The sequence below is a fragment of the Zeus faber genome (genome assembly GCF_960531495.2).
Source record: "Zeus faber genome assembly, chromosome: 1".
NCBI lineage: Eukaryota > Metazoa > Chordata > Actinopteri > Zeiformes > Zeidae > Zeus > Zeus faber.
In genome coordinates, this window is record NC_137193.1 from 8,254,194 (window position 1) to 8,269,886 (window position 15,693).

At 43.0% G+C, this 15,693-nt stretch overlaps 1 protein-coding gene across 2 annotated transcripts; it reads right to left on the bottom strand.

The window, feature by feature from the left end:
- Positions 1-700: 700 nt before the first annotated feature.
- On the bottom strand, positions 701-15,370 carry sass6 (SAS-6 centriolar assembly protein). 2 transcript variants are annotated; one of them, XM_080013045.1, is made up of 16 exons: positions 15,250-15,370; positions 14,087-14,147; positions 13,921-14,000; positions 13,245-13,349; positions 11,699-11,867; positions 10,638-10,715; positions 9,837-9,956; positions 9,552-9,743; positions 7,042-7,236; positions 4,694-4,783; positions 4,118-4,297; positions 2,969-3,050; positions 2,563-2,657; positions 2,356-2,438; positions 1,160-1,251; positions 701-1,032 (listed from the first exon to the last, which is right to left on the bottom strand). In XM_080013045.1, exons 1-16 carry the CDS (start codon positions 15,309-15,311, stop codon positions 977-979), a joined length of 1,740 nt encoding a protein of 579 aa, XP_079869171.1. In that variant the 5' UTR covers positions 15,312-15,370; the 3' UTR covers positions 701-976. The 2 variants fall into 2 exon arrangements, with proteins under 2 accessions (XP_079869171.1, XP_079869170.1); XM_080013044.1 differs by having other exon boundaries at positions 1,148-1,251.
- Positions 15,371-15,693: the final 323 nt, after the last annotated feature.

Here is a 15,693-nt window from a genome sequence, read left to right on the forward strand (position 1 = left end):
TGTAGTCAATGCAATTTGACCCGAAATGGAAAGTCTTGAAATCTAAACGTAGGTGTTGGAGCCCGACTCAGATGAAAATGAGCTCGTAGGTTACTGCAGAATGTCTGGTGAATTTTACGCACAATACCTACTTATTGTGACATAATGGTGGATTTTGTCTTTCAAGCAATCTTTCAAGCCGTATATTTTAAAGTATGTCCTCTATTTTTCCGTCAAGAGGTGTATTGGTGAGAAATGCACTAAAATCAAAATTGATCAAAGTTGAAAACATCTGCTGTCAGGAAATAAGAAGGTTATAGTAAATCGTAATTCTGCTGCTACTACTGTATAGTATCTCCCTGGACCGCCTGTTTTACTTTGATAGCCTATTATTCAATTCACTGCATCATCTTTTCCTCATTGTATTTGAGGTTTTTACCAATTATCCCTGTTTGAGAAGTTATTTCGGATGAATCAATGGACAAATATCTACTCGAGTGTCACTACTATGTAATCACTTCACCACTCCTCTTTCTCAAAGCTCCCACCGTAACAGAAATACGTAAGCCCCGCCCCAAACCTGTCAGCCAACAGGGAGACGGGTGCCACCAATCACACACCAATACACAAGGATTTTTTTTTTAATGAAAGCTTTACCTTTCAATTCCAGCCTCCCTGAGGAACAATGGTTAAGCATGGGACAAAAACATCAAAATAAATTCAAAACTTTTTAATAGAGATTCGAAGAAAAACGAGCACATGCTACATAATCACACAACACAAAGTTATAGAGTTCACATTGTAGTAGAACCAAACATTGGCTGACAAAGACTGATGTATCCAACCGCAGACATCACTGGATACATTAAAATAGTGACTCCTCCACAACAGCAAAGATTTGAAAACTGGTTTTGGCCAAGACGTCGAGGATCCCGGCAGAAAAGCATTTGACAGAACAGAAATTATAAATTAAAAAAGTTCCACATCTGCCCCTCGTTTATGAAGAGAAATAAGCGGAAGACAGGGAGGGCTTGGACGGCCGCAGAGGGAATTCTGTGGGAGGAAACACAACAAATCTGAAAACACAAAACCACCGTTAAAAATAAATAAAGATCATTAATGAAAATATGAATAAATTGAAACAAGGAGTTGTTTTGTTTTATTTTACCGGGTGACCCACCTCGGGGGTTGAGGTTGGACAGCAGCCCGTGCAGGGGGACGCTGTTGTCTCTTCTCTCAAAGTACTTTGAGTCCAGTCCGGCAGCGTCTCCTCTTAAAACAGGAAGCAGACGGAGGAACGTCACGTAGATGAGGGTGGAGTAAGTCCAAACCTGTAGTATGTGTCTGTATGTCCAGGGGGCCACTGATCTGACTACATAAACCACACTGAACAACGGTTGCGTTGTGGACGGCAGGTTTTGGTTCATGCTTTTTTTTTTTAAGTTTGCTTAAAGGGAACCAATGATGCTGCTTTTTTAAGTTTTAAGTTGATGTAAGTCTCTGAGGTCCTTAAAACAGGTCTTTGAAGTTTGCTGAAAACACCGCTCAGATGATGCATTCGATCCCTTCCAACAAACCTCTTTAACCCTCGTATTCCAAAACGGTTGTTGAGGTGGAGGGAGCCTCCTGAGGCCATCGGGTCTGTCAGCCAATGAGGTTTGAGCAGGGCGGCCGGGTTTTGTTTTATTGATTCTGTCCCTTTCACAGATTTCACCTGGTGAGGCCGCCAAACTGTGTTTCTGAACAACTCAGAGAAGTGAACACTCCGGTTGCTGAACCTTCCCTCATGTCAGATCTACGAGGCCTCGTTTAAAGCTTTGTTCTGACTTTCGTTGCCGCGCTTCAAGCTGGTGGGAGGCGCCGCACCGCGACTTGGACACAGGGATTTTTTTGTTTCAGGTAAACCTTGTCATGTCAGCCTTAAAATAAAATAAATAAATACATCTACAAATGACGGTACAAAAGAATCGGTGACGGGCTAAAGTCAACTCTTGCTGAGAGTTAGGGTTAGCTAGCTCGCCTTAGTGGTTTGCTCACGGCGATTCCTTTGTCATTAGTTTACCTCATCATTTGACACTTTGGCCATGTCTAAAATGAACATCCAACATTGTAACATTATATAAAGGACAGAAAAAAGGAAAAGCATAATAGGTCCCCTTTAATATCATATATGTCAATAACGACACATCAATAAATTGGACACGTTAATAGTCATATCACGAGAACATTTATAACGTTAAATTTACAACTGTTGCTAAGACAGAGTGCTGTTGTAAAACAAAGACATAAAAAGTGACGCAAAATCTTTGACTAAATAAAGTAGAGATGCTTTGAGGAGTGAGAAAGCAGCAACATGAGAACAGAATGGGAACTCACAGTTTGCCGACGAGCTGCAGCGGGCGCTGCTCCGTGGCCTCCACAGGAGACGGACCAGGCTTGACCACGGGGTAGAACTGGGCCTTGGAAAGAAAAAAAAGTCATGAAAATGAACAAATGACGACGGGCTACGAGCTGGATCAAATCAAAATGGCGGGATGCGGGTAACACTGTGACACAAGTGGACACTGCATTGTGGTTTCCTACCCTGAGGCCTGCGGGGGGCGTCTGGAAGGACTCTGGTGATGGAGGCTTCCTGGAGAGTTCCTTCTCATTGAGCTGCTTGTTGAGCCAGTTGATGACTGAACAAGACACCACAACGTCAGGGAGGACAGCTCTTAACAAAACAACAACTTTCAAAATACTCCTTCAACGACCAGTTTTGGAGCCATGACATCGTAACGTCGAGCAAATTAGATCATAGGGGGAACTTGTGCCCGGCGGCCATTTTGTACATCGTCTACATCGTTCAAACGCATATTTACAAATGTCTTTCTAAGTCACAGCAACTGATCAAGTCCTAAATGATTCATCCAACATCAACGTTTAGTGACACGATGGAGGGAAAGAGGGAAGGAGCCGCCAGCCCCTCACCCATCAAACCCCTCCTCACCGTTCTCGTTGGTCTTCAGAACCTCTTTGCTGTCGTTGAGCTTCTGGACGGTGGACTCCAGCTGCCCCTTCAGTTTGGAAACCTGGGAAACAGAAAAGAGGAAGCTTGACGGCTGCAAACTGCTGTCGTGTTCAGTTAGTGGAGGTGTCCTTGATTCAAAAAAGAAACAAAGAAGAAACAGGAAACTAACAGCAAAGCTGCAGATGAGAAAGTTAATTCCATAATAACTGACATTGTGACAAGACAATCAGGTTTCATTCTTCATCACTAAATTAAATTCAAGGACTTTAAAGTACTTGCTTTCTTTTTTTTTTCCTTTTAGGACTTCACACAAAACAAACATAAGTATCAATTTTCAATGTGATGAAATGTTATATAATATTAATCCAGGACTCAAAACAAACTTTTAAAAGTCAAGCATCAACAAGCAGCAGAAACCTGGCGTCAAACTTCAGTTGCCGAAACTCAAAATATGGTTATTTTAAGCCACCGTATATTTTGGGTCATTTAGATCAGTGCTTTCAAAATACATTTTGTAATTCATTTTAATATCTAACGCGTTAAAAAATTAACACAATTAACGCAGCTGCATTTTGTTTACCCCCGGGCCACACCACAAGCAGAGCTGCAACCTGGAACATATTTGATATGGTATAGGAGCTACTACAGCTAACTATATACAGTACACAAACTATATACAGTATACAACTATATACAGTATACAAACAATATACAGTATACAACTATATACAGTATACAAACTATATACAGTATACTACTATATACAGTATATAGGTGTACAGTGTACACCTATATACAGTATACAAACTCATCTGATGAGGATATACCCCTTGAAATGCATCATCTGGTAAAGTTACTGAACATGTTTACCAGCTACAGATGCACCGATGCTCATTTTTGTGGCCGATTCCTATTTGTGATTTTGTTTTAAGTCCGACCTGCAGGTTCAGACGGGAGTCTGCTGTACATACATGACAAATACATCCCCACATGCACATACAGACTACCGCAGCAATTTTCAGTTACCACAATAGTGCGATTGCTGATTTTGATACTGTTAATTATTGTTCATTATTCTGAGGACGAAATTCAAGCACTTCAAGGACCGGGTGAGAACCCTCCACCCACCTGCTCCTCCTGGCGCTCCAGCTGCTGCTGGGCGTCCTGCAGCCGCTTCCTGCTGCTCTGCAGCTTCTCTGAAGTCTCCTGTAGCAGCTTCTCCTGGGACACCGTCACCGTATTCTTCACCTTGATTTTCTCCGCCAGGCCTCGCAGCTCCGCCTGCAGCTTCTTGATGATCCCGTTGGCCTGTGGGGAACAGGGAATGAAAAAAGTTTGGAATTGGTTGGGGGGAAAAATAAGATCCTAACCCTTGTAGAACTAAGTGTGAAAACATTAAATAATTTAGGAATTGACCGTGCTAAGTATTTTGGTGAACTGCATCCTGTAACATAATAACATTAAATGTTAACGTTACCAGTGTAAAATACTGTATTTGTTCCAAATTGTAAAATAAAACAAAAAGTTACATTTTAGACCAAAGAAGCCTGTTTGGGTTCAGATAACGTGTGAAAGATTTACAACCATTTAAAATTTGTTCATCAGCGCAGATTGCTCAAATGATTCAAAAAGTAACGGCTGTTTCAATAACTGAAGCGGAAGTAGTAAAACCTTGATAAGCAGGCTGTGTACATCCGCACGCACCTTGATCAGCTCCTCAGACAGCGACTTCACCGTTGATTCCAGCTTCCTAATTTGATGTTCCTTACTTTCAGCGGAACCTTCTATCGATTCCTAAACGAGCACATGGACCAAATGAATGAAAACAAAAAGTCATTTGACACAGTATTACACATGAAGAGTCCTCAGTGCTTCAAGACCTCCCTGCTAATCAACAAAACATTTCCTTTTCACATCGACTGAATGTCCTACAATGTGGGTAAAGTGATTCAACTAGTTAAAAAAAAAAGTCAACAGTCAGGCGATATTCTTTGAAAATGTAAACTTTAATATTTATTAATAATTACTATAAGAATATTAAAAGTGACGCAGCGTACGTGCTGCCTCCTATTGAATCAACTGTTGCGGCTCCACCGCCACGCCGTCGTGCGGAGCCGCACAGCACTCCTCCTTTTTTGCGCGAGGGGTTTATTTCATTTCATTTTTCAACTGCTACGCAGGCTTTTCCATCGAAACACAAGATAAAACTACGTAGAAATGTGTTTGTAAAGAGTGCGATCAATCAAGGTGTCCGGTCTGGAAATAACGTGTGGACGTGTCCCTCTTTATTACGGACAGACTCTTCAGACACTTGCTTCCCCTCGCTCTAGCGTCGGGTCGTCCACGAACGATCTGGTTCTTTTGAACGATTCTGTTGTAGTCTGTTCTGTGTTGTCCGCTTAGGCTGCCGTCTCCTGCCACCAGGAAATGTTCCCCCCTCCGTGTAAGCGATAGTCTATGCAGGAAGGAAGAGGAGGAGTGAGGCGAGCGCTGGGTGCGAGTGGAAGGAGAGAGAGAGAGAGAGTGACTGAAGAGAAGTCGGTTATAAAAAGGGACATGGACATCCCAGGTTGTAACTTTCCGACTGGACACCTCAACCCCGGGGTAGTTTTAAGCCTTGCAGCAGGTGGTAAAAGCGGCTTCAGCTTTACACGGAGGTTCCGTCTGCGTCTCCTTCATTGTGTGTCTGTTCGACCCCGCCCTGCGTCACAGTATTATTCAACTGTGTTGAAAAATGTTTAAAATGGCTGTTTTCAATGTTCCTCCCCACATCGTTAAGCCTGGGTCGCCACTTAGCCAGTGGAACCAGTGTTAAACCACTCTGCACGCCGCGCCGCCCGATGGACTTAGGCCTCATAAATAAGACAGCAAAATAAAAAAATAAAAATGATCAAATCATGTAATTATCCGGGAGAAAGCCCGAGCCGCGCTGCGTCTCTGCTCCCCGGAGGAGGTGGCGGCTCCCATGGGACGGTGCCCCCCCCCCCCCCCGGCGACAGCGGTGTCTGAGTGCGCTCTGCACTGCCGCGTTGCTCCTCCAATATATGAACCGAACTGAAGCGAACCAAAGGAAGAAAGAAAGCCTGTTTCAGAATGACCTGGAAACGGGGTTGACGATGATTTGTGGGGAGGGGAGAAAAGCACCAGACACGGTGAAGGTGGAATACCAGCTCCTGTTCACACATGCTTTGAATTGTGCTTTACAGGTCATTAAATCAGCAAAATGAAAGGACAACCCCCCCCCCAAAAGTAATAAAAACACAGAAGGACTCAATCACTGGTTGTCGATATATTCGTTCAGTCGCCCAAGCCTAATGAGCACATCAATTACAATGTAAGACTATGAAATGACTTTCAAGACGGAATATTAGTAATAAACTGAATTGAAGACGTTTAAAGATGCCTGAAAGGACCCTGTACAAGAAACTTCAAGACAATCTTCTTTGCAGTGTGCGGATCACTGTACCATACCCTACCATACCGTACCGTACCCTACCGTACCATACCCTACCCTACCATACCATACCATACCGTACCATACCGTACCATACCATACCGTACCATACCCTACCGTACCATACCATACCATACCATACCGTACCATACCATACCGTACCATACCATACCGTACCATACCATACCGTACCGTACCGTACTAAAACAACTACAGGTACTCCTCACTTAACGACCGAGTTCCATTCCTAGGATCAGGTCATTAAGCAAATTGGTCGATAAGCAAGCGGCTGGTATATATATAGTGTACTGTATATGGTGTATATATAGTGTATATAGTATATAAAGTGTATATACTATATATAGTGTATGTAGTATATATAGTGTATATAGTATATATAGTGTATATAGTATATATGGTGTATATATTGTATATAAAGTAAATATAGTGAATATAGTGTATATAGTAAATAAAGGGTGATGCTTGATGAGATGCTTGACGCTGAGACGCCGTGGTCGTTCAGTGAGGAGTACCTGTCTCGTGGCCACGTGAGAGAAGACAAACATTTTCCCGGCACTCTACGCTCGCTCTTCTTCACCTTCTGCTGCTGCGTGGCCTCCAGCACCTCCCTGGTGCGGCTCATCAGCTGCTCCTTGTCCTTCACCTCCTGCTCCAGGACGGCCAGCCGGGTCTGCAGTTGGCCCAGCAGCCGCTCCTTGTCGTGGCACTCTGTGTCCAGAGCCCCGTTCTCCCTGCGCAACGACAGAGCCTGCTGCTTGGCCCGCTGGCACTCCTGGAGGAGGAACGACAGGAGAGGAGAGAGGTGAAAGATGGAAGGAAGCATGTGCATCATTTCATGAAAGGTAAAAAAGGGTAAAATTACAAATAAGGTTGTTGAAGCGGAGTCAAATAAATAAATAAATAAATAAGTTAAAAGGTAGCTCGATTTTTTGTTGGAAGTTAGATTTTTGACATCATTTGTTAAAGATGTCCGAGTTATTCAATTTAAATTCAAGAAGAGGTCCAGTCAACAAAGTTCCTTCCCAGCAAAGGTCCAAACATCATAATGGCTCATCATGATTCAGGGGCCTATATTGTAGTTATCAAATGAAATAAATAAAGTACATTTCAATAACTTTTCAAGAATAGTTAGTCAATTCTTGTCAAAACTTTCCTCATACAAGCACATTGAACAAGAGGAAATATAAATAAATATAGCTTCATTTATTTTATTCAAATGCTTAATATGTTCAACTGAGTAAAGTATAACACCCCTTTAATATGCCCGTTTTTTCTGTTTCCTACTTCTCATGGTTCACTTATATTTCTTGTGTAGTCAGAGAATGGGCATAATTTGAACAAATCATTTTATAACACAGCTGTGATATCCAATGTTCAGGAATGTAACTGGCAAAGACAAAGCAGCAGGAAAATATACAGAGTGGGGGGGTGGGCAGCCCTGCAGAGCCTGAGAGAGGGACTGAGAAAGTCTCCCCGTTACAGAAGTGCGGGATTTATTATTTACAAGTAAAGAGTATTCACACACAAAAAAAAAAAACCTAGTAGCAACTGAAATTAACAGGGAGACGTGCATGATGGGGCACAGGACGCATGGGGATCTTTGTTTCGTTCAATTAGGGAAACGGGAAAAATATTAAATACATCTCAAATAAAAACAGATTGGTTTTGTTTGGAGAAACGGGGACGTGAAGCGGAGATCGCTCCATCTCCATTAGATATTTCCCGTGCTATAATTACATCAATATTAAAATCATGTATTTATGTTTACATTCAGTTTGTTTGACTATTTGCTTTGCGCAAGGCAGAAAATGTATTAAATATTTAAAATTGCAGATATATACAAGTTACTCGAAGTGAAACTACATAGTGACCTGCATCTAAAGTACCAACCGGTTGCTAAACACCAGTAATTAGTCGGCGCTCCAAACCCCACTTCCCAGCAGTTCCCCCTTTTTAGAGTGAAATCCCATTGGGATTATGTTGTTTTTCCCCAGGGAGCTCTCCCCTGTTGTACTCATTAAAACAGTTTGGGTGCCGCCAGTCATCTAAAATAGTTAAAATAGTAAGATTGGGCTGGAGCTGAACGCAAACAAACATCCTCGTGGATACTTGGAAGGGGAAAAAATAAATAAAAAAAATCTTCACGCACTTCGGCCTATAACGGTCCTCGAATCTCCTCTCTATTTCACTTGGGCATCACACGCACACACACGCACGCACGCACACATACGCACGTTCAGGTCAGAAAATCCAGATTAATCAGGAGAAATCACATCCCAGATTTTTTTTGTCCCAGTACTTCCCACTCTACCTTCCTTGTTTAGTGAGAGAAATGAGCCTTTGCTTGTCGTGCCAGTCGTTTACATCCAAGCTGGAATGGAGTCAGTGCCATTCTCATGTGCATGTGTAGGTGCTCAAGGTATGGTTGCTATGGATGATACTTTGTTGTAAGGATGTTCATAGTGGAGAGAGCTGCCTTACAACCAGGTGCAGAGCTACTGTGGTTGCAGGGAACGTGTCCCAGACACAGTGTGAAGCCAGGAAGTGATCAGTCAGTGACTCTGAAACACTCACTGCTGCTACTACTACTACTACAACATACTGGAAGATGGGAGGCATCTTGCTCTGTCCATTCATGTCACTTCTCTCTCTCTGAAGTCAGTCTGATTGGCTGAGGTGCGTGAACCACATGATTTAAATAATAGCGTGTGATTGGTCTGGAGCCTCTCCACTCTGCTAAGCCAGTGCAGCAAATGCTGGACAAGCTACGCCCATTAAAAAAAAAAACAAAAAAAAAAAACGCTCCATCGACAGTGTTATTAACTTCACAATAATTGATCAGAAATAGGTTGCAGTCCGGAAAGAGCCACTCATTAGTGAAGCCTGGTATTAAGGCTTGTGGGCCTTTCCACTGCCTACAACACAGAGGCTTTTAAAACACACAACTCCCAAAATAAATTCACTGTGGTTTCAAAGTGAGCGTACTTTATAGACAGGTCCTCCGTCTTTTCTCTGTCCTCATATCTAGTATATCGTAATGATAACTGATTCGAAACTAAATTTTAAAAAGCGGCCAGACACACCCACCTCCTCGGCGCTGGCCAGCTTGATCTTCAGGTCCCTGATTGCCGACTCGCTCTTGTACCTCCGCTCCGTCAGCTCGCGGTTGGAGGCGTCCAGCTCGGCCAGACGGCTCTGGAGCTGCTGCGTGCTCCTCTGGTGAGCCCCATCCAGCTCCTGGCGAAGCTGCTCGTTCTGCTGCTGCAGCTTGGTCTGGATCTGGAGAGCCGGGGGGGGGGGGGTTTGCACTTTCAACGGACGAGCCCCACCCATCTTAGCACGTTATTTTAAAAAGCTGAAGGAGCCGCTGACCTCCAGAGCCTTCTCTCTCTCCGCCATCAGGTCGTGGGAGTGGCGGCTGGACAGCGAGCTGCTCTGGCTGGTCCACTCCGAACGCAGCTTGTCCAACTCCCGGGTCTTCTCCGACAGCGTCTGGGAGACGCACGGGGACAAATGAAACCAGCCAGACGCCGTTCCATCGCCATGACGACCTCGTCATTATTTTGTGCGTGCAATCTCACGTAATCTAACCCAACCCAAATGTCTCCAAGTAACCCAGATGTTTTTTTTTTAGTTTTTTTTTTTTACTCGTCGTGAAGCCGCAAGGTGCGCCGCTAAAATACCCTCGGCTTTTGAGATGCTGGAAGGTGAACTTCCTTAATTTCACAGGGCTGGCTGGTCGATGCCCTCTGCAGGCTTGCATTGAGCCAACAGTTAGAATGCAGCACGTTGTTACCTCGGTTCTGGGCACAGGGGTGAAACTGATATAGAGGTTTTTGTCTGAATCTGCCTGAAGCCAAAAAAAACTCCCAAAGTCCCCCCCCCAAAAAAAACAAAAAAAACTGTTTAACATACTTGGTTTTTTTTAAATTACATTAAAGACAATGACCATCATGTCATGACCATGCCAGCCCAAATCCTAATCTCTGCCATTTATGATTGAAAAATAAGTCTTTTTATGCAATGTCACCAGCCTAATAACGACTTTAACGAAAAAAAACATGAAAGAGGATACGTTTAGGGACAATGATAAACAACGTATGCACCAGATACATACAATATTCCATATTTAAAACAAACGGCACAACATGGCAACATGGCAGTGCCTGTCACCTGCTGGGCGTAGCTGAGCTGCCGAGAGAGATCCTCCTCCGTCTTCTTCAGCTTCACCTCCAAGCTCTGCTTCTCCTCCTGCAGCAAATGACTGAGTCAGTGTCCGTACACATTACCACACGGCAAAGCCTCTAGAAGCACATTACGTCATATGAAGTCACCCCCAAAGTTATTTTTCCGGGCTTTGCTCTATTGCAATTAGTGTAAAAGCAGTAGAGCTGGGTGTTGGCAGGATCTCATGGTCACGTTTGTTTCATTATCATTCAACCAGATACTAATGAGATGGCTCACAATACCATTCTATATCCATATAGTGACATTTTATACATAAGAACTGCTACCAACCTTTCTGTATACCTGATGTGAATGAAGAAGATATTTCACAGAACAAATTCAGTCCATCGCAAAAGACTATATACTGTGTGTGTGTGTGTGTATATATATATATATATATATATATATATATATATATATATATATATAAATTATATTTCAATTTATCTGTGGTAATATATTAGCTTATTGTTGTGTTTAATTTAAGGAGAAAATGTTTGCATAACTTACAAAGTATCGATAATCCCATTTTCAAATCGACCCAGAAATATTAACTGCAGAAATAAATTGTATCGAATTTATATTTAATCAAACGTACCCCCTTAAAGCACTATTTAGAAAAGCACTCAAGTTATATTTTCTGGCTTGATTAGCATAAAAGCAACGCAGAATCACACACACACACACACACACACACACACACACACACACACACACACACACACACACACACACACACACACACACACACACACACACACACACACACACACACACACACACACACACACACACACACACACACCTGGCAGAGCATTTCTAAATTAATTTAAAGTTCATTAGGCGGTATAGACAATTACCGAATGCCAGACGTGCAATTTCATATTCTGAAATAAATAACGGGGACATTTAATTCGGGGAGGGGAAAGACAACACCCCCCGCCCCCGCCGCCCAAAAAACCCCAAAACAATTCAGCAAATGAAATTCAAATGAGTCTGGGGCTGACCTTCAGGGAGGAGAGGCATCCGGCCAAATAATCCTTGATGTCTTTGTCGCTGCCCTGGAGCAGCTTGAGGGACAGGTGGTTGAGGTGCTTGAAGGCGTTGGTCTCCACAACGCTCAAGAAAGCAGAGCCGTCCACCACAGAGGACTGGCACGTCAGCTGCAGCAGGAACCTGATGCAAACACCACCAGTTCAAGTTCAAGAGATTATTTGTCACACACATAGACGTACAGTCTTGCGGCCGCCTGCGCGAGCACCTCGTGTCGAGTACGCACATTTTAGTATTTTTAGAGCATATAGAGCTTATTGTGCGTAATCACCGGGTGCCATGACAATCTCAAAGCTAATAATTTAAGATAGTTGTTGAGGTTGGGGCTGATAGGGATGAAATATACACTGAGCAGGACCTAACATGTCATCAAAACAAAACAGAGAAAGAGAAGGACACCAACACACCTCCAGTTGTTCTTTAAGGCGACCACAGACAACACGACTTTCAACGTCCTGACGTCGGCGGGGCGTTCACACCACACAACCCTTTTCCCACCGCCTCACGCCAACACACACACCAGACCTGACCAAACCTCGGTGTTTTTTTTACACGCGACCATGCCGAAAGTAAACGAAAAGAACGGACGGAGCTTCATCACGATTAAAGGTTTGCTGCTGTGGCTGCGAGACTGCTCGTCTCTTTTGTGCTCACAAAAGAAAAAAGAATAGGACATTATGCAAATTTGGAGGAGGAGCGGGTGCTTAGACGCGGACTGGCATGGATTCATTCTGCAGTCGGAGGTTAATTATTATATATAATCATTATTATAAACAAAGACCTAAACTGTGAGGTGCTACGAAAATACCCAACGTACCTTTATTTTAATATACGCTGCCTGAACAAGGCATTAGTTGAATGGAACTGGACGGTAAGTCTTTGTCGCAGGGATCAGTGCTTTGCATCGGCAAGAATCCAGCATTTACAACATGCGTCAAGATACATTTTGATGCTGGTTATTATAGAAATATGCTGCAATTTAACTCTCATTAGTCCCTATGTCTTCAAAGAACAATCGATAGACGTTGGGATACAACGGATCCTGTTTGCGCAATACAGCTTAGTGGATGGGGGGAGACAAAAACTACAACTGGATATTTATCACGAATATCTTGAATCTTGATGCCGTTGTTTCAAGAAACAATACAGAAGCTGTGTGAACCAAAGAAAACAAATAAATTTATTATATATATATTATATACCCATAACAATAATTTATCCTGCGCGTAGAATCACACCTTGTATAAACTGCACATTCTATGTATATATTTGACTACTCCTGCTTTGTATTTTCAGCTATTTTAGTATATTTGACAATTTTTATTTGACTTTTTATTCAATTTTTATTTTTCCAGACCATTAAGCTTTCAGTAATGCCGATCGTCTGTAGTAACGCAGCAAATCCTGAGCATGACTAATTCCTTTTACATGTGAATGCGCCTGACAAATATGAATAAACCCATTGTGTGTGGTGTACAGGTGTTTTCCTGGCGGCCCTACCTGGGACTGTCAGACTCATGTTCCGCCAAGCAGAGCTGCAGCAGGTCGATGAACTTCTGAGGAAACGAGACGAAGTCGATCAGCAGCCCCTGCTGAACTTTCAAACTTGGGGCCAGACAAAAACACAGGATAAAACATGTGGTAAAACGTCTATACGTGTGCCAAGAATACCAAAGATTTATGCGTTGTTTAAAATAGACAGACAGACTGGTGGTGGGTGGGTAGACAGACAGACAGAAGTGCCATAGCAGCTCACATCAAAGTAGGCAACGATAATAAGGAAATACAATAAAAACTGAGAAAATAAATGGCAATGCACAATAAACCTTAAAGTTAACAAGAGGGTGTAAAAAAAATGACAATATACAATAAACTTGACCATCACCACTAAAGTAAAAAAAAAAAAAAAAAGGAAGGTAGAACTAAAGAATAAAACAAGCCAGAAAAATTCACCTAAAGTCAAACAGCACAGATTTGGTAACGAACAATAAACCTAATGATAAATATAAATTGAAATATACTGTATATATATATATATATATATATATATATATATATATATATATATATAAATTAGCCAAAACATTTTTAAATGTATATTTATTCTTTTTATTTTTTACTGTTTAAAAAAAAAATAAAAGCGCATAGTAGAAGTTCAGTAATTTTGCCAGCATACCTCTGGAAGTCCTCCTCAGATATGGAGAGGGTGAATAAGAAATAGGGGTCCGCATCGTCCGTGAGCCTCACAAGGAGATCCTGCGGGTCGAGGGAAAGAGTCAAAGGCTGGCGTCATGGACAAAGCGTTCACTGGAAACGCCGCCCAAGACACAGTCTGTTCTCACCCTTTTGTGGACCGGGCTCATTGTCAGCTGCAGCTCGATGGTCACTCGGATGTTGGCTTTTCTAAAAACGTTGAATCGCAAATAAGTTATCTGATCACGAAGCACGAAGCAGTTCAGAAGAAGATCACTATAAATATTTGGCCGCAGTGATGTGAATCTATATTATTAACTATATTATCAAAATGGCTTGAATTCAAAACTAATAGTCACCGGGAAAAAAATCTAACACCCAACAACCAGAAGTGTGAATTAGTTCATGCAGAGGTGTATCTTTGCTGTATATCGTTTTTTTTGTTTTCATGTTAATTGTCAGTACAGTATTGTCAGCTTGACTACGTTGCTAAAAATGTTCAGGTTTCTTTTCCGTTATCTGCAATATGTTATTGTGTAAGCGGTCCTTCCTAAGGTTGATATTGCTAAAAAAAAACAACAACATTGGATTCTGGTTTATTTTCAATTATCCTACAATATTTTTCTCGTTCACCGTATACTTCACTTTCTCCCCAGATATTGACGGCCTTCATTTCTGTTGTTTGTTTTCTTTACAAGTGAGCTGCTGGGACCCTGCAATTACAACAGTCTGTACCGTACCTTCCTACTGCAATGAAACGCTGTGGTGATCATTCAAAAATGTAAAACGCTGATATTTGTGATTGTTTTAACTAATGTGTCTGCACTGTGTGGAATTTGAAAATGTAACTGAGTTCATTTCATCTCAGGACCAGAGGAATAAATCATTTTTTCTCTTTTCTTTTTTAAATAGACTAACCGAGTAAACCGTACGAGCATTTTCATCAGTTGATGGTGCACAAACGAACAGTAACGAAATAAGTGGAAAGTATTTTTTTATTGCAAAAGACGGTAAAAAAGGAAACACCCTGGTCATCACAGCAGGGTGCGTATAGATTACACGCCATTGATCCAGAGGTTTATCGTACGTTTCCATTTCTTGTGAATGTGCGGCTTGATGCGTGTTCCTCGTTTTCTTCCCGATTGTTGGTTCGTTTTCAGCTCGTCGACATATTTACCACGTTCTCCCGTATAACTCTGCTCTCGCTGCCTGTTGGAACCACCTTAGGGGGAGGCCGGGACGACGTAGCGACGCGGGCCGCCGTGAAAACGCAACCGCCGTCGAGGGCGGACGGCGGAAGCGCGGGGCTCACCTGTCCTCGCAGTCCTTGCACTTCACGCACACCTGGAGTCGTTTATTGAAAAGCTTCTCCATCGTCGGCGCCGTAAGCAAACGCGGGAGCGCCCGGCGCCCTCCTGCTGCCCAGCGAACGGACGGCGACGCGCCGTGGCGGAGCTCCACGCCCACAACGAGCCGCCTCCGCCGGGGTCGCGTTTGGCGCCTCACCGCCGCCAATCGGAGCCGAGCACCCGAGATGCATTGCGGCGGAGCGTGTAGTGCCGCGTTCAAAACGTACCGGAAAACGGACACTTCCATTCCCGTGCGAGACGTGCGCTTATCTACTCTGTTCGTGGAAAGGGCGGACGACTGCAGTGGATGTATGTTTGTTGGTTCGCCTGTCTGACAAACACGACACGGAATGATGGTGGAGATGTTTTACGGTTAAAACCCCACGCAATGCATTGGGAGTGGGAGG

What these genes read in the sequence shown, in the direction of transcription:
- sass6 (XM_080013044.1), bottom strand. Translation starts at nt 15,311, where the DNA reads ATGGAGAAGCTTTTCAATAAACGACTCCAGGTGTGCGTGAAGTGCAAG. An exon ending in TGAGCCCGGTCCACAAAAGG is followed by an intron (nt 14,001 to 14,086) that starts GTGAGAACAGAC and finishes CTCGACCCGCAG; the next exon opens with GATCTCCTTGTGAGGCTCAC. An exon ending in CTGCAGCTCGTCGGCAAACT is followed by an intron (nt 1,252 to 2,355) that starts GTGAGTTCCCAT and finishes TCCTGTTTTAAG; the next exon opens with AGGAGACGCTGCCGGACTGG.